We start from the raw sequence: 22,952 nt of genomic DNA, 5'->3' as shown, positions 1-22,952 counted from the left end.
AATATATTTCTCAACATAAGGGTAAATTAAAAAAGGGTCACACACCAGACACATCTGGCAGACAACATGGCACATTCTAAAATTCTTACAAATTATTTGTTCTACACACACACACACCATGGGCTCCCCGAGTCCCCATCTCCAGAGGCTGTTAAAAATGCTGCAGCACCATAGAGCTCAACTCTTCTTTTTCTTACTTTTCCATTAAATTCGATCCAAATCATATTCAAAGGACATATATTTTTTTACCCTAGTCATTAATGGATAATATATTGTGTATATCCATCTTTTATAGAGCCTACACAATGTATTTTCAGTTACAAGCATGTCTTTTTGTGGTTTGACAGCTTGAATGAAATACCTATTCAGTGCTACATACAGAGAAATTGCATAATAAACATTGCCGTTTCTAATAGTTCCGTTTAAACAGCTACACCAGTTTCATAAACTCATCAATATCACTGTTAATCTTGAAGAAATACAAAAACCTTTGTAACTTTGGACAGCCATCAGATCATGATGTGTGTGAGATATCTGTGTGTTGTCCATGCTGTGAGTGTGACCAGCTTCTGGAAGCTGGTCCATGCTGTGACCTTGTGATCTCTCAAAGTTATTACATCTGACTAGTTTGAAAGGAATGCTACTGGCATTGAACTGAAAGCACACAAATAAGGCTTCTAATTTAAATGTCAGTTGATGTTAATATATCGATGCCTCAAAAATGTAATAAAATAACTAGCAATCAATAATTGATATATAGATATTTTATGACATTTCTACTGAATATTGTGTTCAGGATCATACTAGCATACTATGTTTATTATTTCTGCAGTATATAGTATGTATTTTGTGCTCATTATGTCATTTTCTCTAAGCATAGAACATTCGGAAGACTTTGGCTATGTTTCAAGTAGCATACTAACATACTTCTCTTACATATAATGTATTATGTGCACTGTTTGCAAATGTTCTATATATGCCAGAATGTGCAGAATACAACAGAAGAACTGCACATAATACTATGACGTGTAGTGTTCTCTGCTGTATACTGCACATTTTGGCATATGTAACAGGTAGAGAAGTCAGAATTAACGCATTAACACGTGATTAATTTAAAACACTTAACACGTAATATTTTTCTTAATCGAGATTAACGCATTTACCATTAATAAATATAAATGTATGTTGGGTAGGGTGGAACATTTGTAATGTGTCTGCCCGGAGTCATTACACTGACACACACACCACAAACAGACAGAGCCCTTATACCAAGCTGAGCCTACAAGCTTAGTATAAAATAGCATAATGAGGCGGTCCGTTACGCTCTCTCCTTTGATAGTACCGCGGAGGTCGTTATCTCAATAAATAAAAGAACCTCTGCACTCGCACACACAACAGCGCTTCCATGATAAAAAGATAAAGAAAGGACCTCTTAATGCTATTTGATGTACAAAACAAGCCCAGATGGGACTTGTTATTAGAAATAAAGCATTTGAATGACCATATAAGCATGTCAAGTCTTAACTATCATGAAAACACAAAATGAGAGGTATTTTTCTGCAAGCACTCTTCACGTAGAGTTCAAAGTGTCACTGTCGTTGACGCTCTGACGTGAATCATGAACGCAGCTTCATGATTGTTGTAGGAAAGCCACAGTCAACTGGCAGATTAATATTGTGGAGGATGAGAGTTTAAGAGATTTAATTCCCACTGCATTGAATACGCAACCCATGGGGAGACCAGTTCTTTCAATTAGTCAACTCCCACTTAGAAATGTTGAATGTTACTTGAATTGCTATTTTAGTGCATTACTATCTTTATTGTGGAAGGCTTTGTTTGGAAAATGTTAATAAACATTATACTGTTACATTTTGTTTTCTACCCTAAGATGTAAATAAATGCATTTTGACAGGAAAATAAGTATATATAGTGTCAAATTTCAGCATTTTCAAAAACTGTGATTAATCGTGATTATCTACAAAAAAGAATCGACTGACAACACTAGTAATAGGCCATCCTGCCATAATTGTACAGCCCAAAAAAAAAAAAAGTATTATTATTTTTTATACACAACATTTATTTAAAATGCAAAATAGCTATTTTTTTATTTCCAAGACAATTACTGGATGACTCTCACATACAACGTGATGATGTCATGTGACAACAATGTGCCATGTAAGTTAATTGTGAAGTAATGCCTACTGTTTCACTAGACAAATTCTAAAACAAAGTGAGCATCCCCTACTCACTACAAACACTACATCTAGTGTCCGTTTGGAACACCTCACACAAAGGCATATACTATCACTTTATTTTGAATTGGAATGCTCCATTAATACCTCAGCAGCAAAATGCATGCTTTTAGCTGTTAATATTGTTGTAACAAATAAAATGTTTGTGTCAAATATAGCCTCTTTATGTCTTTAATTAAATTGAGATATTTCAATTTGTGTAGTGTTTCTTCATGTGGCACTTGGTATAGACAAACAGGAAAAAATCTAAATATGTAATGAATTTTTCCCATTAGGTTTAAATTTCCAAAGGAAATGGCAAGAACTACATTTTCCATTCATATAAAAGTGTGTCACTATCAAAGAAGTATGCCTGATATTCGACAAGAATGTAGTTAATGCACACAATAATGTAATTCCATATTTATATTCTTCTAATTCATTACATACACATTTACACTACCAACTTCTTATGAATGTGCAGTTTTGGTTCTATTGCTGATGCTTGACAGGGAATGGTCTATAAAATAGGACACAGATGGTGCCAGAGAAGAACCTCAGCATTAAATTGCAAATGAGCCAGCCCATTAGCGTTTTGCACACACAATTTCACCAAACCCACTTGTGCCTAGACTTAGCATGTGCTTGCATGAAAATACAAAACTTCCTGGCCATGCCCACTGACGTAGCGTGTATGACTAATGGCATAGTGGTGCGCTAGTGCTCTTAAAATAGGGTCCATTATGTTAAAAATATTGTTGGCAGTATAGACTATACTGCACACTAAGTAGTAAGTTAGATCAGCCATACATTTGCTAAAATGTTCAGCACACAACCAGACCATACTGTCACACTGTCACACAATGCAATGCACTCAGTTTGAATTTCCATTTTCAGTGTGAACAAATGAAGCAATATGAATCATTAATTTTAATATCTATATCTTGACTTTTCTGAACTGCCAACAAATAGTTTAACACAAAATCTTGACTCAAACGTTTATACAAAAATGTAATCAAAATCCAAAATAACCATATTTATGTCTGAGATTACTATTGTTGCATAGTGCTACTGTTTTGCATAGTATTATTTTATTTATTTATTTTCTTTTTGCAGTAAGCAAATGCTAGCTTTACATTCCAAATACAGCCATAGATTACATACTCACACTTATTTTGGTTCCTTCTTCATCAGGGTCTGGTTCTGGAATCAGCTCCATCTGAAGATCAGAGAAAACAAGAACAGAAATATTTATAGTTTACTATATTTGAAGTGACAGAAAAGAAACTTTCAATTTCAACTTTCAAGAAAAGTTAAATTTCACCACTCTTAGACAGCAATCAGGGCTCCACACAAATGTTCTTTTGTTTATTGAGCAGCCAAATTATAGAATCACTCAATATAGATATTTATTCAGAAGCACTGATCTTTGATGAGTAAGATCAGGCATGAAACTTTGAATGGCACAAGCTGATCAGGCTTGTTATTTGTTAGCCAATCAGCTTGCTCACATGTGCTATGTCAAGTTAATCAGATCACATTGTGTAAGTACATATTTCTTTGATATTTAATTGGTTAGCCAATCAACTTGTGTACTCTTTGCCTAACATTTAAATTTACTCAAATTTACTCAGTTTGGAAGAAAGGCGGCTTCACTGCAGTGTGCTGCGAGAGTTTTTCAATGACACCCTCCCCTTCCCAATCCCAATCTCCACATGACTAGATCTGCTACATGGGAATTGTATTTATGCCTAATTGTGCAGAATTATATAATACTTGCTTGATGCAGCATGCCTTGTGTTTTTAATATTGTGCAGCAGCAACTGCATTCCCATATACTTAACTCAACATGTCTGTGTATGTTCTAGCAGTAGCAAGTCTCCGTTCCTGCTCTGCAGCAGTGTAGCCAAGGCCGGCCCGTCCTACAGGTGATACATGTGGCAACCTAGGGCCCTGATGTGCCTGAGGGGCCCCTCGAACACGTGTGAAGTGAACACGTCATAAGATTAAGAAACATTGATTACTTTTATTTTGAAATGATCCACAGTCCAATGGTTCTTATCGCGCACAGACTCAGGCAATTATTCAATGCGCGTAGACCTTCTCATTTAACATACAAATCACAATTAAAGGTTATTAAAATGCTTTACATTCCTGTAGCAGAAAACGTAATCATTGATAAGGCCATACAAATAGTGGATTAGAATACAATGTACTGTTTACTACCAAATTATTGATCATAAGTCAATCATTGGCATACAGTTCACAGCAATCCATTTCACAAGTGAATTTGTCAATCAGTTGGAGATTTATTATGAGGGCTTGTTTAAGGGCCCGTCAATTTACACCTACATCAGACGCATGTGTTGCGTCATAAAATAAAATGTTTAGGTCACTATGTCAAGTTAAATATAGTTTAATACTCAATCTTTAAACACATCTTGAGATCCCTTAGATCGCATTTGTGCTCCTTTGAGTATTTTGAACGCAAGAACGTAACGTATGTTTGTGTTGTTCTGCCTACTGAAGTGTTTTCTTCACTGTATAAACTGTGCATTGCTCATACAGCTGAAATTTCACTTACTGCCCTCTGGAGTAAACAGGTGGTACTACAAGCTTGCATTTCTCAGGAATATTCCTTATTATGGTCCATGGGCATGCGATTAATTGCGTAAAAATCACACTGAATTAATGCGTTAAATCGATAGCCCTAATAATTATACATTATTCATTGCTGTAGTTACCTTATTTTCCCTGATGTTTTAACTTTTTTTTTTTTTTTATTGATTTTGTTGCTCAAAATAAATATTTTAAACATGCACATATGTGGATAGTTGAAATAGAATTTCAAACATTGTCATCAGTGTCCTTTACTATTAAAACTATCTAAAACTGTTTTAAACCGCATTTTCTTAATTTGTGTTACTTTAATGAGTAACACTTATGGTTGTATTTGTTAACATTAGTTAACAATATTAGTTAACATTAACTAACAATGATTCATTTTTTTAAATATTGGATAATGTTTATTTCTACATATACTAGTCAATTTTTAACATACATTTTTTTTATTAGTTTACATTAGATAATATAATATGAAGTAACATGAACAAACAATAAACAAATGTATTTTTATACAATGACATTAGCCAAGATTAATAAATGCTGGAAAATTGTATTATACATTGTTCATTTCCTAATGCAAACCTTATTGTAAAATGTATTGTAAAACTGCAAGTAATTATCATACTTGCAGTTTTCATGACCTCATATTAATTGAGACATTGGTTTATTTGTACATCTAGAAAAAAGTGATAAAAAAGGTGAAAATTTCCTTATGCATGCATGTACATATTATCCTAACATCTTCATGTTGGGAAAGAAAAGCTACTGGACTGAAAAGCTAAAATAACTGAAGTTATTTGTCATCTATTGAGATATAGAGTATAGTGTTTCATTTTTAGTGCTTTCTTTTAAAAAAAAAAGAATTATTCTGCTCATCACATTTGCAGTGGTTCTATGGATGTTTAAAAATTATTACCATTTTCACACCGGGGGGCCCATTTTCGTAGCAGATCTAGTACACCACGATCAATGTCCTATCAATGCGTCATACCCACATCATCATGTAAAATCATTCAGAGTTTTCTTGATTGAACTATAATTCTGTTGTTAGACCGATTTGAACCCTTTTGTTATGTTCATTTGTGCTAACAACTTTTGTGTTTCTGGTCAAAAATTACTAGCCCACTAAGATTGTTGATAAATCTCTCTCTCTCTCTCTATATATATATATCTTTTGCATATATTATCCCAAGATATTGTCAACTTCTTTTTTATTAATTATGGCAGGTTTTGTACTTCTTTTTAACATATTAAATATATATATATATATATATATATATATATATATATATAAATTGTTTGTATACGGGAAGGAAAAAATTATAGTGTACAGTTTGTGAGTTTCCGTCTCGAAAGCTAAACTGAACAATGATTCGTTAAAACAGGCACAAGAACAGATGGCACTGCAGACATCATTTTCTGCTCTTTAAGGAGTTTGAAATATTCAAAATGCACCACATCAAAAAACTATCAGCTCAAAATCCATCAGGCTAAAAAGGAATAATGCTTCCGCTTGACAATGCGTAGCTGAATAACGAACTTCATTTGGTAGAGATCTGAGGCAATTGGTTTTAAATTAAGCAATAAGGAACAGATTAGATTCATGGTAAACCTGTTCACCCTTAATGCCAATAATGTCATGTTTGCTTGCAGCTCTCTTAAAGTATTAAACGCTCAGAATTCATCCTAGGTAACCTTTCGAGTGAAGACCTTGAAAATATGCTTGAGTGAAAAGAAGTCATGCTGCCTTATGAGCCAGTTCTGAGCTATTTGAACCCAGATTTACAGCCGCCTATGCTTATGCATTGATTTTAGTAGGCATCATTTATTTATATTTTAAAAAGTGCCAAATGGCATTTTGCAGAGAAAGGCTTTGCTGACTGGGTTCAACACAGAGGAACCTTGCACTGCCACATGAAATGAATAACATTCGGATGAAACGCTGTGAGTCGCTTTGTGGTTAAAAACAAGGGCATGTAAGGATAGCGAGGAAGTCTCTCAAAAAATGACAGACGGTAAGAGCTACACAGAGCACACATTATGTGGATTTCAGTAGAGTTTCATATTGAAATTCAATATAAACAGAAAGAACAGACGTTATAAGCCCTTTGAAAACTTTGTGGGGGCCATGACATCCGTTGCAGGGCTCCCTGTTCTTCTATTATAATCTTTTCTATTTACAAAAGTAATGTTTATATTTCCTATCGACACACTAAAGCTGAAGATATAAATAAACATCTTAAGACAAATGCTTTTGTGAAACAAAGACTTTTGCACAGTACTGTATGCATGCATTTATTTATTCTAACATGGAACAGATCATCTCATGAAGGCCACCATATTAAGATCACACAACAAGCCATGGGGGCTGTATTATACCTTAAATGTTCTCTGTAGACGTATAAAACAGCATTTGCTATTTTTTATTTATTTTTAATTATTTTTTAAAGCAACCAAAGATTTACCAACCAAAATTGAGTTAAAAATGTATGAAAAATGAAACACAAATGCTCCTGACAAAGGTTTGAGTCAATAAATCCTAGTATTCTGGGTTTTCTCCACAAACTATAAGCCATGAAGTTATTTAGAATGGCAAATAATGGAGTAAAATGAATGACTCAAGATTCTAGGTTAGAATGTAAGCAGTATAAGGTTTGTTTACAGGTCTTCTAAATGGTTACCATTTCTTTTAGGATGCAATTTTTAAACACGTTTTAAACATCACTAGTTTATTAAAATGGTCCTGCAGTGTAACAAATTATTTTTTAAATAATATTCATGTTCTACATCATTTACTATGATGTCATAAAAGCTGCATGCATAATAATACAATAATTAGAAAAGCTGTTTAAAAAGTTTTAGATGGAAGACATGTCCCAGGACATGACAAATTAATGATGGTGAATGTTTGGCAAAAATCACCTTATAGTATAAACATATTCTATACCTACTGAATATGTTGTTTCTTCAATTAAAACCTGACAAATGTTAGGATTAAATGGGATAATAATAGTGTAGATTACCTGCAGGATTCCAGAAATGTCTCCAACTTCTGCATTGACTAGTGCGCTATCAAACAGAGACACTGCAACATAACCTTGGAGACAGCAGCAGGGTTTCCATTGGCCAGTAATCATTACCGCCACTCCATATATGCATATGCTGCAGTCTGCGTAAGGTACCAACTTCCTAGGGGGGCAACAGAAACTCCACCGGCTGCTTTTAATGGCATGTTATACGTAATTCAAGGACCCAGTGGGGGTTCAAGGGGGGCAGTGGTGGCTCAGTGGTTGAAGCTCAGGGTTAGTGACCAGAAGGTCAGGGGTTCAAGCCCCAGCACCACCAAGATGCCACTGTTGGGCCCTTGAGCAAGGCCCTTAACTCCAGGTTGTTCTGGAGGGATTGTCCCTGTAATAAGTGCACTGTAAGTCGCTTTGGATAAAAGCGTCTGCCAAATGCATAAATGTAAATGTAACCCGGTAGCAGTCGCGGAACACAGACAATCACCTTGCACTCACACTTTCACTTCGCACTTACACCGCGCAACTTTCCTATCGTGCCTCGCAGTGGGCAGCTGTCTTGCCACTGCAATCATGTTACAAAGTTACAAGCTCTATCTGTGCTTTGCGGGCATGTTCTACTGCTGTGCTACATTGATAAAATGCTTGCCGCTGGTCTCAGCATAATGTCTCCCACCATCTGTTTTCCCAACGGTCAATGCATGTGACATTAGCAGTGTTTGCGCGAATTGACTCGCATCTTGTGAACAACGGTTTATTCAAAGGGTCATATTACGCATTAAGTGCATTCAAAAATGTGTGCCATTAAACAAATGCTATGTCAATGCGTTATTAACACGTTATTAACACGTTAATAACGTGTTAACTATGACAGCACTAGTATATATACAAAAACGATTTCTTTATTTTAAAATTATGGATGTTTGCCAAGAAAAGATCAAATGTAAGTTAAGGCTCAGATGTGTTTCAGTTTCTAACATGGCAGATCCCATGTTCGGACCATCTCTATGTAGAATAAAACATTGACGTGTCCAAGCATGTGAGTTATACAGATACTACAACCTTTTAATTTAACTAACAGTTTAAAAAAAAAAAAAATTTGTTAATATAGCACATGCAATCAATTTAAGTTATTGCTTGGTGACGTTATATTGCAGCATGTGGGATTTTCAGATGGTCTCTTATGCACCATGAGCCAATATTCAGTGAATATTGAAATTAATAATAATATTAAGCCCCCTTATTTGCTCTCCAAATTAAGAAGGGACAGGCTTTTTGAAACAGGGGCACTACAAAAAACATTTGTATGAATTTAGAAAACATGAAATACATCACATGATTCATACAGTATGTGGAATCAGTGAAGATGTTAAAGGCCTCCATAGATATTATCATTTGTTTTTCATGGTGAGGAAAGCAGGCAGTTCAGATGAGCGGGTAAGAATTGTAATTTTCTGAACGGGTATATTTTTTTCTGAAACATTAACCCTAGTGGTTATCTGAATGTTTGATATGATACAGTGTATAAATATTTAAACAAATTAAGGATGACGCGATTATGCGGTTAATTTAACTATAATTTAGAATCCAATATTAAAAACTGTGGAATGCTTTATTTGCACATGGCAAAAATATTAGATATAATGTATAAATATATAATATAATAATGTATAAATATATAATATAAAAAAGAGATTTTTTTAGCCTATGCGTATGTAAACAAGCAGACAGAAGTCAGGATGCTCCACTAATCATCCAACTAGTAAGTTTAATATTATTAGCTGTGGTGATTTTAAAGTGATGAATTAAAGATGCCACTTTTTATGTGTAGTAAAAAGTTGCATCTTAAATATTCCTCATTAATTAAAGCATTGCTTCTGTACAAATTCACCACAATACATGTCAATTTTAGATATGATCAGTCTTTAAGTTGCCTGCTAGCATTGTTCCTGTTATTATTCATAGTCCAAAGGTTTATTTGTAAGATGTTGTGGACAGTATTTAGATTCATTTATTTTTTTTATTTTTTTATGTTGGGGTGTTTGACAGAACAACGGATTGCTTTAATAAACTGATGCAGAAGAAAAAACTATTTAATGACATGAATTGCACGTTTCAAACTTACAATAAGCTGACATTTAGAGTGAATTCTCACACCACGGCATCCTTACTTTGAATATATTTTATTTATTTATCTTATTTATCTTGTCTGCCTGACCCACATTTTGTCCCCTTCAAATGTTCAAACTAAATATATGCAATTGCTATGCACTATTACAGTATATGTTTAGTGGCATTTTATTATGTGTATTTAGCATTGTTGTTTTCTGTTCTATCCATGACCCTCCCTGTCAGAACAGATCTGTGACCAATTCTTCGGTCGACACCCACCGGTTGAGAAACACTGTTCTAAATGACATTTTTAACCGAAACAAATTTACCATATATGTATCTGTCATGACAGATTTGATTGCTGTTGGGAAATTCCAGACCAGAAAATTGGTAAATCAAAGAGGTTTACTCTTATCAACCCCATCAAACACAACCTTGAGGCCAATTATCTAAAAAGTATGCTTTTGTCAGACAGAGCATTAGGAAGTCTCAGATAATGATTTTATACTTCTATTCAGAGAAGTTCAAATAGTTTCAACCACTAGAAAATAAAAAGAGATAAAATGGGCAAAAATCCATACTTACTCTTAGAAACTTCATGGTCAAAGGAGGAAGACCTCAAAAGAGTTTCTATTTTTTGTGTATAGCCACAGTCAAGAGTTTTAGAGAAAATATGTAAGGACAATATCAATTATATAAAAAAAGTTACAAATAAATAAATAAAATAAAAAACAAGATAACAATCCCCAAGGCAAAGTGCAGGCATTCTAAAAGTGCAGGCATGGTGTAAAACTTTCTTTATAATTTTTAAACTGGAATCCGTTCTCAAATTTGGTAAGGTTATTTTTTAGAACAGAGAAGGAATCGCTCAGACTGATAACTCACTCAGAGCTGACATTTTGTTAATATTGGCCATTGATCTCCATTACATTGAGATCACTTATCGTTGTGTGCTATAACATGCTGGCCATTTAGTTCTACCTCCAGTAGCCTCCCATTAAAATCAAATACAATTAAGCTAAATGTGGCCTAATGAATTTTCCATTTCAATACTGGTTCTTGGCTTTCAGTATTGACTTCTGCGGACTAAGTAGTATCCGGCTTGGATTGCAAATGGTGCCAATTTATATCATTAACACATTGAAAGTAGCTCCACAGCCATGCCTGCTCCATAATTGAAATAAATATTTTACCCCAAAATTAAAAATGTTCTCATTATTATATGACTTATTTTCTTCCAAGTAATGCAAAAGATGACATTTTGATGAAACTTCACACTGATTTCCCACATACAAAGGAAGCATATTGTGATGTGGGGCTCCAAAAACAAAAGCACCTTAAAATAAGTCCATATGACTTATACACTATATTCCAAGTCTTTTAAAGCCCAACGATAGTTTTGTGAACAAAAGAGATTTTTCAAATTTGGTTTGATGATTCTCTAGATGATTCTGGTTCTTTAACAGTTCCATCAACTATTCTTTTAGTACTTTTGAGGAAGAATTACTTGGAAATAAGATTTATTTTTTTACTAGCCTTAACACGAACCATCCACGAACACCGCCTCAATGTGACTATGGTCCAGAAACGTGAGGCAGCGGTTGTGGCCGTCAGAGGCAGAGAAATAGCGACCGCATCCAGGAACTACCCACAAACGGAACAGCATCTTTAAAAAAATGCTGTCCATCAGTGCGCACTCTTTTAGGAGAGATATACTCTTTTTCTGCAAGAATATATGCTATCTTAGCTGTCGAAGCACCCAGGGGCGTACTCTGCATCAATCGCGCAGAGGGGGAGAAGGCCGCTGAAATGCGGCATGTATCCAACAGCAAACACTTCTCGTCTGCGAGATGAATGGAACGGCAGTGGAATTCGCTGCTCAACACCCCTCGGCTACGGAGAAAAAATCTGAATGAGTGGTGTTGAGCCAGCTCCTTTTATACCTGTATGTCCGGGGGAGGGGCATTAAAATTCCACTCACCAATTCCCATTGGCCTTTTCTCAAAGATCAGAGGTGTTTGGGGCCCCCAAGAGTGACCCCTAGTGTCACTACATCGATACAATTTCTAGTGTTCATTCCACTACGTACAACAGGCCACATATAAATAATTTAGCAAAAATGTAGTTATTGTAACATGATTCTATAACCAGGTTTGCGAATTCCACTGTAGTCGGAGACAGTAAAAAGGTGACTTAAACCAAATCGATTTTAACAGTATCCTCTAGCTAGGAAAAGTTACTTTTTTAAATACTTAAGTACAATTTAATGTGGATACTTTTTTACTTTCACTCAAGTATGTTTTTAGCTAGATACTTGGACTTTTAACTGAGTCAAATTTTTTATCAGTATCCCTACTTTAACATCTACCCCTGTTATCCTCTTCATTACAAGTAAAGAATTGACTTCTTTTAAAATGTGTCCCTGCAATTATTTTGCAAAATGCACAAGGCTCTAAGGTCCCCGATACTAAATTAATGTCAGGGAAGAATTATAGCATCATCTATATTAAGATGTAAACATATCTCACTTGAATGGCCAGAGCCGTCAAGCATGTATCACTTCAGGTATTGAGATTAAGTCCTCAGATATCTAAAGCCAAACCTTGAGAATATCATTATTATGAATCTGTATCTCTCTCTTTATGAGGATATTGAACAGTGTTTCTTTGTTCTCAGGGCAAACAATATGATTAGACACACGTATTTGAAACTATCTCTGTCACACCCACACACACACACACACACACACACACACACTCCAGTCCACGACACACTCTCCATATCTGCACAGTTTTACCATTTTAAAGCAGCCCGAAGTTCAACAAGTTATTATATTGCTCCTGTATGCTGTGTGAATATAGCGCAGAACAGTGATGCATTATGAAGGCCTTGCTTAATATCCTACGAATTCCTTCACCAGATGAAATACAGCTGAGGCAGCACATGGCAACACTTGGTGGAGCACAAATATGTGGAACAGTTCCAACTCTTTTCTTAATGACATCTGAGTTCTGAGCAATAAAACAAATGTGTGTGCATCGGCAGATTTCAAAACATTAAAGAAACGAATGCATGGGAAGACCGCCTTTGCTTCTGAAACAGAGCAAGTAATAATTAATTCAGTTAATTCAACCACTTAAGCAGTTCTCCGCTAAAAATGTCAAGATCAACATTTAATGGCAGTCAACTAAGGTCTTTTAATCACATCCGTCACTGGCATCAGAATTTGGGCTGTATTCAGTTAATTTTGTCAATATTTCTTATTATGTTTTCATTAGCGCATGGCATAGGGCTGTGCCATGAGATTTTACAAAACTTTTTTAAACAATAATTATAAAAAATTTAATAAATAAATAGCCTTAAACAGTCATCATGATATTAATATTAGGATTATGCTAACAATACAAACTGATAGACACAAACTTAGTTCAGTTTGGTAAAATTAAATTAAATAAAATTTGTTCATACACCCAGTTCTTTTACTAGAACATAGAAAAGCTATCTAGGAAAAGTTACCTCCTCTACTAAAGGGAATTAAATTATTTTGGGAGAAAAATATATACTGCATGAATTATACTGCTGGGCAGCTATAAACAAAGTAAAACAAGAGCTGCCCTACAGTATACGTCATACACACAGACTTGTGGTGTATTGGTTGAAACTAGAACATATAAAGCTATCTAGTGGTTATTAACTAAAGGGAGGAGTTCATTTGTGAAGCAACACATCCATATCACTATATGCATGAGACATAATTTACTTTCTAGTCGCTTCTAAACCCATTTAACACATTTTGAACATTTTTCTTGTACACAAAATCATGTTACATGCAATAAATTGTGCTTGAGTTGCAACTCTACACCATTTTACTGTTTAAAGTCCCTTCCCACATTGACATATTGTTGAAACATGTCAAATGTGGTATACCAATATACTTGTTATACTGAGAAAGCTTGTTAATGCCAGAGGGATGGTATAATTTACTGCTGGGCACAGACACAGTTGTGTGAGTCATGAATTATTCAGGCATCTAGAGCGGCAGTATGGGCGTTAAGCATTGTGTGAATATATGTACACACATGAAAGAAATGTTTGTATTTGACAACTGCTCTGTGTCTGACGGGATACAGGTGTTGCTGATGATTGATTCTGGCTTGTCACTTAATGACTACCATTCAGAAAACAATGAATTGCACTGTCCCTGATACGCTTTAAACTCAGATAAAGGGCTCTCTGTATTTTATTTATTTATTTAGGCTTGATAGACCTTATGAAGATATGCTAAGGTTTTTTTTGTTGTTGTTTTTTTACTGCAAATTATGAGTGTTGGGGATACTATGCTAGAAATGTGGCAAAAAAAAAAAACAGTTAAAATGTATTTAAAAAATATCAACCAATTGGGAAAAAAGTAGGCTACCACTGGAAAAAAATATGCTGTTTTTAAAACAGCTGAGCTACTGACATGCTACTGAAAGTGTTAATTTAGTAGCATCTCTACTTTTAGTTACTCCTCAGCAAAGTGTATCTGTCTTGTAAAATTAGTGAAAATGAATTTAAAATTATAATTCACTTCTATAAAATTCCACATTTATCACACTAAATGGAAGATACTTTCAATATCAAATGTCACAGATGCACGTGCAGCTGGTGAATAGTCACATAAAGACTTCACACGTACTATACATGCATACACCACAATAGTTCTATTTTTTTTAAACACCAAGACTGTCATTTAGGTCTAAAAGCATTTATTTTCACTTCTGTTCTTTACTTTATCATTCCAACGGTTGAGTATTTGCTGCATAATTAAAAAGCTTTTCTCTATTATTAGACTCTGCAATCAGTACATCCACTCACTAGAAGGCTCTATTATTTCCAAAAGGAGACAAATAATATCAGTGCATGGTGACCTAATGGAGGGGTAAACCCTTGTGGTAGTTGAATGAGAGAAAAAGTATATACAGTGCTATTCCTCAACACTGACAAGGAAATTAATAAAACAGCAGGCATATACTCATATACAGCACATACACAATGCTATAGGTCATGTTTTACGGTCATACACTTGGCTTTACACCATGTTTTACTGTATATGTGACGCACTCTATCAAAATGAGTCAGAAGTCGCAATGGGCTTTTTTTATTTTTTTTACTGTTTTGGGGTTTCTATGTTTTTTTATAAAACCATCTCCACTTTTAAATTATGTCCATGCTACCATTAAGTTCAAACTATACATGTTGTTTTTATGCTCATTAATGAAGCATAAAGCAATAAAGTGTGTCCAATCACTTCAGCTGATGACAATTAAAATGGGAGAACTTTCAGAGCACCTTGTTGAGACCTCAAGAGTTCTTAGTTTACTACACAGAAGGGGAGTTTTTCGCCCTGCATGAGGTTATTTAGTATCCGCAGATGTGCCACTGCGACTGGATGTGGTTACCAGTGGTGATAGCTGTTATTGATGGCTTCAGACTTTAACCAGACAAGCTTCTCCCCTGTGAGTGACAGACTGAAACAAATTATTTCACTCACAGGGAATGGCGCAGGTGGTCTTCCTGCATCCCTAAGCACCCACAGCTTTCTTTTTTCCAGCCAGTGTGTCTCCACTTCTCTCAGCCTTGCTGTCTTTTCTGTAGAGATGTGAGAAACCCAGTCAACCTGATACAGATCTGGCTCACTTCTGAAGTGAATGTGACTATACAGTTTGAAAGGTTTACCTGGCAAAGCAAGGCAGACTTCTTAACAATATAGAGGCATTTGCTGTCAAATAGGAGTTTTCCGCAAGCAAACAAGCAGGATGCATTAAAAATTAAAAATGTATATACGTTTTACATAACATTAAGAGAAAAGATAGTAATTTCATGGCAAAATATTAAAGCATATGGGCTAGGTAATTTCAGATTTATTAAAAATCATTAGATTTTGTCTGAGGTACATATTGAACAAATTAAAATCTAACCTTCAAGTCAGTGAAGTGCACAGACATTAGCAGGGACGGGGGCTGAAGGAAATGGAGAGAGTGGGAAGAGAAATCGGTCCGGGACTCGAAGTAGAAACTTGAAGGAGATACCAAAGGGACCTCCGCATAAATCTCCCCTCAACCTCAAGGGCACCTTTAGATTTGTGAAAGGCTCCTTTAGATTTGTGAACAAAAGGGGCAGGGACTTGCACCTCTGTAGCCCATATTCTGTGCATGACAGTGCTTCAGATGCCCATGCTATGGAGCACCAAAATGATTTTTTATTAATTTTGGCTTCTATTATCATATAACAAGGACCTTCAAGGCCTGTTACACGGACAACATTATACTTTTAATAGCGAATCTCTTCTTATTATCTGTTTCTTTCCGAACCAGATGGCACTATACTGTTAAGCAGAAGGTTGTCGGTTCGATCCCCACAACTACCACCATTGTGTCCTTGAGCAAGGCACTTAACTCCAGGTTGCTCCGGGGGAATTGTAATAAGTGCACTGTATGTCACTTTGGATAAAAGCGTCTGCCAAATGCATAAATATAAATGTAGATGAATATACATACCAGTAAACCAGCTCCACAAACGTCATAGTTACTGTTGTAACCTCTGTTCCCGAGAGAAGGAACGAGACGGTTTGAGGCAGATCTACCTGTTGTTTAGCCGCAGAGGGATGCCCTTGGCGTGCAGGTGGGGCGTGCTGGCTTGGCGTTCAGCGGGAATATGTGCCATCTGCTTCTTCACTGCCGAAAACTGCTGGGCGAAGTCAGGGTGAATACCGGCTGGCTTCAAGGCGAGCCGCTCTCATCCCGAGCTCGGACGGAAGCAAGCAAGCGTGCCGGGGGCGGGTGGTTCATGGGGATTTACCCGGCGAAACCGAGCCCGTTGTCATCCCCAAATCACCTTCATCACCAGCTGGGTCGTCCTCAATCCCGTGGGAAGAAGGAATGACGCGGGGGGCGGCTGAAGTGGTTTTCTCTCGTGAGAAAAGAAAGCTGCGACCGCAATGTTGCCATGGCTATGTTCTCGCACTGAGAACATGAACCATTCATAAAACACTGCCTGCGTGTGATTGCGGGCCAGGCATGCGAGGCAGCTTTTATGTCCGTCAGAAGTGGAGAGAAATCAACTGCATCCAGGAACTACACAGAGGCGGAAAGACATCTTTAAAAAGACGCGTCCTGAAAAGGACGTTCAACGCCTGCTGTGTATTGCTCTTTTATGAGTGGGAACTCAAACTCTTTTAGAGGAAATAAACACTTTTTAGGAGGAGAAACACTCTTTCAAGCAATGAAAGTGATGTCGAAGCGCCCAGGGGCATAGACTGCACAGCGTGCAGAGAGAGAGAGAAAACGCCAGCTGGAAACGTGCCGTAGATCCAACAGCAGTGCTTATCGCCAGTAGAGGTGTGTGAAACAGTGGTGAACTCAGATTGCTGTTGCACAACCGTTCGGCTCCGAAGAAAAAATCTGACTGGCACTCGCTGCCCCGCTTCCCTTTATACCCGTATGTATAGGCGGGGCATGCAAATTCTGTCTGCCAACTTGACATTGGCCTTTTCTCAGGTTCAGAGGTATGTTTGGCATCCCAGGAAGACCCCTTGTGTCACTTAATTCGACACAATGTTGAGTGAGTGACAGAAGGGGAACTTCGATATCTCTTCAAATAAGGCACTATTTATTTGAACATTACCTGAAATAATTACTCTGTCCAAATTATCTGTATCCTACAGTTGTGCTGCAATATTATGGATCCCACATTTGTTAATATGGCTTTGCATGATTTGATTATCACCACCACTAATGCATTTCAATGATTACAAGAACAAAATAAACAGTTCAACATGGATTACAAGCTCCACAGGCATGTCATTCATGCCTATCTATTTACCAACTTTCAAGAGAGCAGGGCACTTCCAACCCCACAACTTCAATCTCAAGTCATTGATTGGAACACCTGACTTCAATTAGCCTTTGAAGAAGTCATTAGACCTAGGGTTCACATACATTTTTCAGCCTGATCTGTGAATCTTGAAACTATGGCTGTGTCTCATTTGAAAGGCTGCATGCTAGGTAGGACACATCCTTTGAAGGCTGTGGTATACGTAGCGTCCACCTTTAAACAAGTCTCGTTTAAATGAGCTGGCCTTCGTAGGAAAAAAGGAATGTAACATGGTTGCCATGCCCACGAAGGATACACCGCTTACATCCTCTGAATTCCCATGAAAGAAGGTCGCATTCGAAGGCTGCATTCAAAGTGTCCTACTTTTCGTTTATGAAACGAAACAGCCTCGATGATGTATGCGGCCAACAAATGTGACCTCTGGAGGACGCATCCTTCCAAACGAGACTCAGCCAGTGTGATCAATCTGCAATGGCACATTTACATATTCCTGGAGGTGTATTGACATGAAGTAAACATTTTTGTGTGCTTATTCATTTCAGCAGATTGTAATTAATCAAACAGGTAACTCCAAAAGGTTTGCAAACAATTTTTGCAACTGTATTTTGTAGTTCCATGACATATGACAACTGAGCTGTCTTCACTAGAAGCACACATGTAATATCCCTATCTGTCTTTAATGAAATATTTTACTTGTAAATATATATATATATATTTTGTGCTATATATTTTATTTTACATGTATTTAAATAATCTCTTGACTATTACACAAGATGCCAGCTCACGAAGTATGGGCGCTACAGGGGCACAAGCCCCTTCCCCTTTCGTTCACCAATCTAAAGGTGCAATTTTAGTGAAGAGGAGATTTGGAGGTGTGGAGGTGATTTTAAGAGTGTGTGCCAGAGCACAATCCCCCGCTGACACGCTGACCGATTTCTATTCCCACTCTCTACATTTCCTTCAGCCTCTGTCCCTGCTAAGGTCTGTGCAAGTCACTGCTATATGTCATCAAATGCTTCCAGTTGGTGGTGTTACTGTTTGAGTAATAGTGTCATAGTGTGAAATCTAATCTGAATTCTACATTAGGTGTCTTTACTATGTACTTGAGCATTTGATACACTTATTATGTACATATGTTTTGCTGCACAGTACTTACATTGAAAGTCATTTAATCTACATTTAATCTGTAGTTACACTGTTTACCTTACCTCTAACCCTACTCCTAAAATAACCCATACCTCAACTTCAGTAGCAGCAAATGTGAATCTTGTGAGAACTTTGCAGAACGTCTAAAATGTTTCTACTTAAATTGATAAAAAATGCACAGAAAAAAAAAAATAGAAACAAATCAGACCGTTGTTGGCATACAGTATAGGTATAGATCAATTATAATTTGGATTAATGTGGAAAGCATAGCTCAGATGATTTGGTCTTGCATGTATTGGATGAAAAATATTTGAGACAAATATAGTTACACAATAAATATTGTATTGTATGCATTCTAATGTTATGACATAGTAGTTAAAGACACCTAATATAAAGTGGGACCTGACATTCTATATCAAAACTCTTTGGCATTTCTATTTGAGCAAAATCTTTGTGACCAAGACCTCTCACTTGCTGAGTACATTTCTTTTGTTGGAAAGAATGAAAGGAGAGAGACCTGATGGAACGATGAGGGTCAAAGTCATCCCACACATCAAGAGGGATTGTTTAATCTGATCTGCCAACTTTATACGTGAAAACTCATCTCCTTTACGGACGCTCATGGGCCTTGTAGCCGTAGGGTCACAACCGGCTTTTAATTCATCCTGTTCTAGCAGCAAGCTGGAGGTTCCTGCCTCTCAGTGGCACTTGAACGAAACAGACTCTTAGGAGTGGGAATGGTAATTGCGGCAGAGCAGATCATTATCATGGACATGTTGGGGATTTGTAGAGATGTGGAAGTGATATTAGGGGCAAGTAAGTCCCATGTTTTGAATAAATAATTTGCTGATGTTTAATTAAGGTCTAGAGAGATATATTTGACTGAATTTACTTAATAAGATTTTGATAATTACCTGTGTTGGAGAAATGTATACCTCATAAGGTGCTCCATTGTAATATGAATCACTGAAGATGATGAATTAATTATCAAACATAAGACAAATTACAAGAGACTACATCAGAGTAAGAAATCTTTAAAACTGGCCTTTACCCTACAAGGTTTTTCATGCACTGCATGGGACCCTTAATTCCAGTGAAGAAAAGATGTATTGCTTCAGCAGACAATGACATTTTTCAGAAATATGTTCTTCCAGCATTGTGGCACCAGTTTGAGTAGGGCTATTTTCCAGCATGAAAATGCCCCTGTGCACAAAGCGAGGTACATAAAGAAAAGGTGTACTTAGTCTGGTGTAGAAGGACTTTACAGGTTTGCACAAAGCCCAGACCTGAATCCCACTGAACACCTTTGGGATGAATTGGAATTCAGACTGCAAGCCAGAATCCATCCCCCCACATCAGTGCATGACCTCACATTAGTGCAGAAATCCCAGAACCCACGTTCCAACATCTAGTGCAAATCTTTCCTAGAAGAGTGGAAGCTGTTAGGGAAGACTTCCAATTAATTTGAATGGCAAATAAATGAAATTAAATGTTTAATCCTTCTGTTTTGGAGAAAATTCCAAACAACCGTTTTGTTCGGGTCAGAAAAGATGTGGTAGAGTAGGGTAGATGTACAGCACACCTCCCTTTTGATTATAAACATGAACATTGACATAGACTTGCTTATTACACTGAACACAGTAACACAGTAACCCACAGTAACAAGAAGACAAAAAATAAATTACAAATCTCATTGACTTCAACTGAAATGGTTCCTATGTATATCAAGGGATCAGGATATTATAGTTACTTTGGAATGGTCTCTTTTGACTTGGGCCACTAAGCAACCATCTAGCAACGTTTTATAATGCCCTAGCAATGCCCTAAAAACACCAAAAACATTGTACAAGTATAAACAAGTATCATAAACTTTTATATATTATAAAAACATTTATGTATTGTTGTGGAAAATCGAAAGGCATTTTGACCAACTGCAAGATTTTGTTTTCACTATTTGTAACTCTTAATCATGTCAAAAATTACCAAAACAAAACGGTTAACAAGCATTTATGTGTGTAGTGTTGATGTTTCCACATAATGTTGGCCATAAATTGTAGACAAATAGTTATTTAATGGAGACCAAATTGAGACTTTTGCTTAAAACACCTGTTGTTTTCACTTTTCCCTTAGGAAAAAGACCCCAGCAATATCACATGCATGTTCAGTTTTAATAGAGAAATGTCACAAAATGTGCTTAGTCTGTCACCAAATGTCAGAGATTTGGAACTCAAATATTTTCCAACTAATCCATGCAAGGAACATCTGATCTATGTTATCCACATTAATCCAAACACATACTGAATACAAACAACTGTCTCATTTGTTTCTATTTTATTTCTGTGCTTTTTAGTAATTTAAGGAGAAACATTTTAGACAAAGATACTTAAAATAGATCTAAGAACTCCAGTGAAAGTATGTTGTATAGCAAAAAAAAAAAACAAAACATCCTTTTAGCAATAAAATTTTCCTCAGGGTAGACAGAGAAAAACAACATGAAAATATTTCATACCATTTCTGTTGATACAGAATAAACACAACAGAAGAGAACAGAACAAAAATAACAAATTTCAATACTTCCAATACACTACCTTTAGGTAATCCTTCAGTGGAATCAAACATTGGCTGCCCTTGGATTCCAATCAGTCAAAATCCATAGTGATTTCCTGCTGAGGTGAGATTCTGGTAATCTGAGAATTGAATTCCAGTTCCACAACAAATGAGATACCGACGGAATATTCAGCTCAACATATCGAGCACCTCCTGAACAAGAACTCTATAGAGACTTTTCTGATCTCTCTCTTTTCCAAAGTGCTGTTGTGAAAAGCAAAACATTCATCAAGTTTTTACCTTACACTGGAGACACATGGGAACACATGTGCACATGTTGAAAAGCCAGTTCCATCCCTGGTGGGTGGCAGAGACAGATCAAATGCACGTCATTCACTAATTGGACTCCATAGTGCCCAGTGTCTTCAAACGGAACAACTTTTGTTTTGATCTCCTAAATTGAATTGGACTGTGCTGCTGGCATCTCTTTTGCACATTTCATGGTTGCTGAGTCCCCTCCCCCCTTCATGATCATCTGTCCAGTCACTCCTCTTTCCCCTGTCCTTCTCTCTCTCTCTCTCTCTCTCTCTCTCTCTCTCTCTCTCTCTCTCTCTCTCTATCTCTCTCTCTCTGCAAAGCTGGTTGCAGTTGTGGAAATAATCCATTATGATGGGATCTTCAATGGCCCAGAGTCAAGATTAAAAGAGTCACTGCCTACTCACATTTATACTCATCATCCCATGGAAGCTTCAACTTTAAATCATCAACCACTAAGCCACTAAGAATTTTGTTCTGTTGTTTCTCAGTGGGCCAATGAATAACTCTTCTATGCCAAATTATTTTGGTGCCAGTTATGCTAAATAACAGCATTCAGTGGTGTAGTCCATGCCAGCATTGTGCCAGCTCCTTCCTCAAAGGGGCTGTCAACATTTTTTTTTTCTGTCTACGATCAAAGCATTTGTTCAGCTATCACAGCTTGTCAATGAAAATAAGGTTCAAATGTCAGTATGTATTATGATGCTTGAACAAATACCACAGCAACCATTGTGTCAGGCAGAGCATGTAGGATTTTGCCTTGTCAGCCCCCTTTGATGGATGAGGTCGAAAGCTATGCCATTTAAAAGCTTGGTTGAAATTGTTCATCATCAACTTCTGCCTCTAGAGGATACTAACTAGTCCATCATTCATAATGAAACCAACATACTTTCATGAATACATAAGAGATCAGTATTTAGAGGACACTATGTGGATATTGCATCACCAAAACCCATCTACAAAAGTAGATGCAAAGGAGCTCTATAATACCTGGAGAAGGCTACAGTACTGTTTCCAGATAAACAAGACCTGCATCCTGCCATCTTTTTCTGCCATCTCTTATAATTTTGTTTAGCCTCAA

At 36.6% G+C, this 22,952-nt stretch overlaps 1 protein-coding gene across 1 annotated transcript in view; it reads right to left on the bottom strand.

Annotated features, from left to right (window-relative positions):
- vstm2a (V-set and transmembrane domain containing 2A) overlaps nucleotides 1-22,952 on the bottom strand; it is a 65,849-nt gene that overhangs the window by 29,090 nt on the left and 13,807 nt on the right. Inside the window, exon 3 of the mRNA XM_052113451.1 lies at nucleotides 3,400-3,450. Within this exon, the coding sequence (XP_051969411.1) occupies nucleotides 3,400-3,450 (51 nt within the window). The remainder of the gene's footprint in view (nucleotides 1-3,399; nucleotides 3,451-22,952) is intronic.

This window comes from Xyrauchen texanus, chromosome 41, assembly GCF_025860055.1.
Source record: "Xyrauchen texanus isolate HMW12.3.18 chromosome 41, RBS_HiC_50CHRs, whole genome shotgun sequence".
Classification (NCBI taxonomy): Eukaryota; Metazoa; Chordata; class Actinopteri; order Cypriniformes; family Catostomidae; genus Xyrauchen; species Xyrauchen texanus.
The sequence above is the reverse complement of the archived record's forward strand: the minus strand, read 5'-3'. Positions and strand labels throughout refer to the sequence as shown.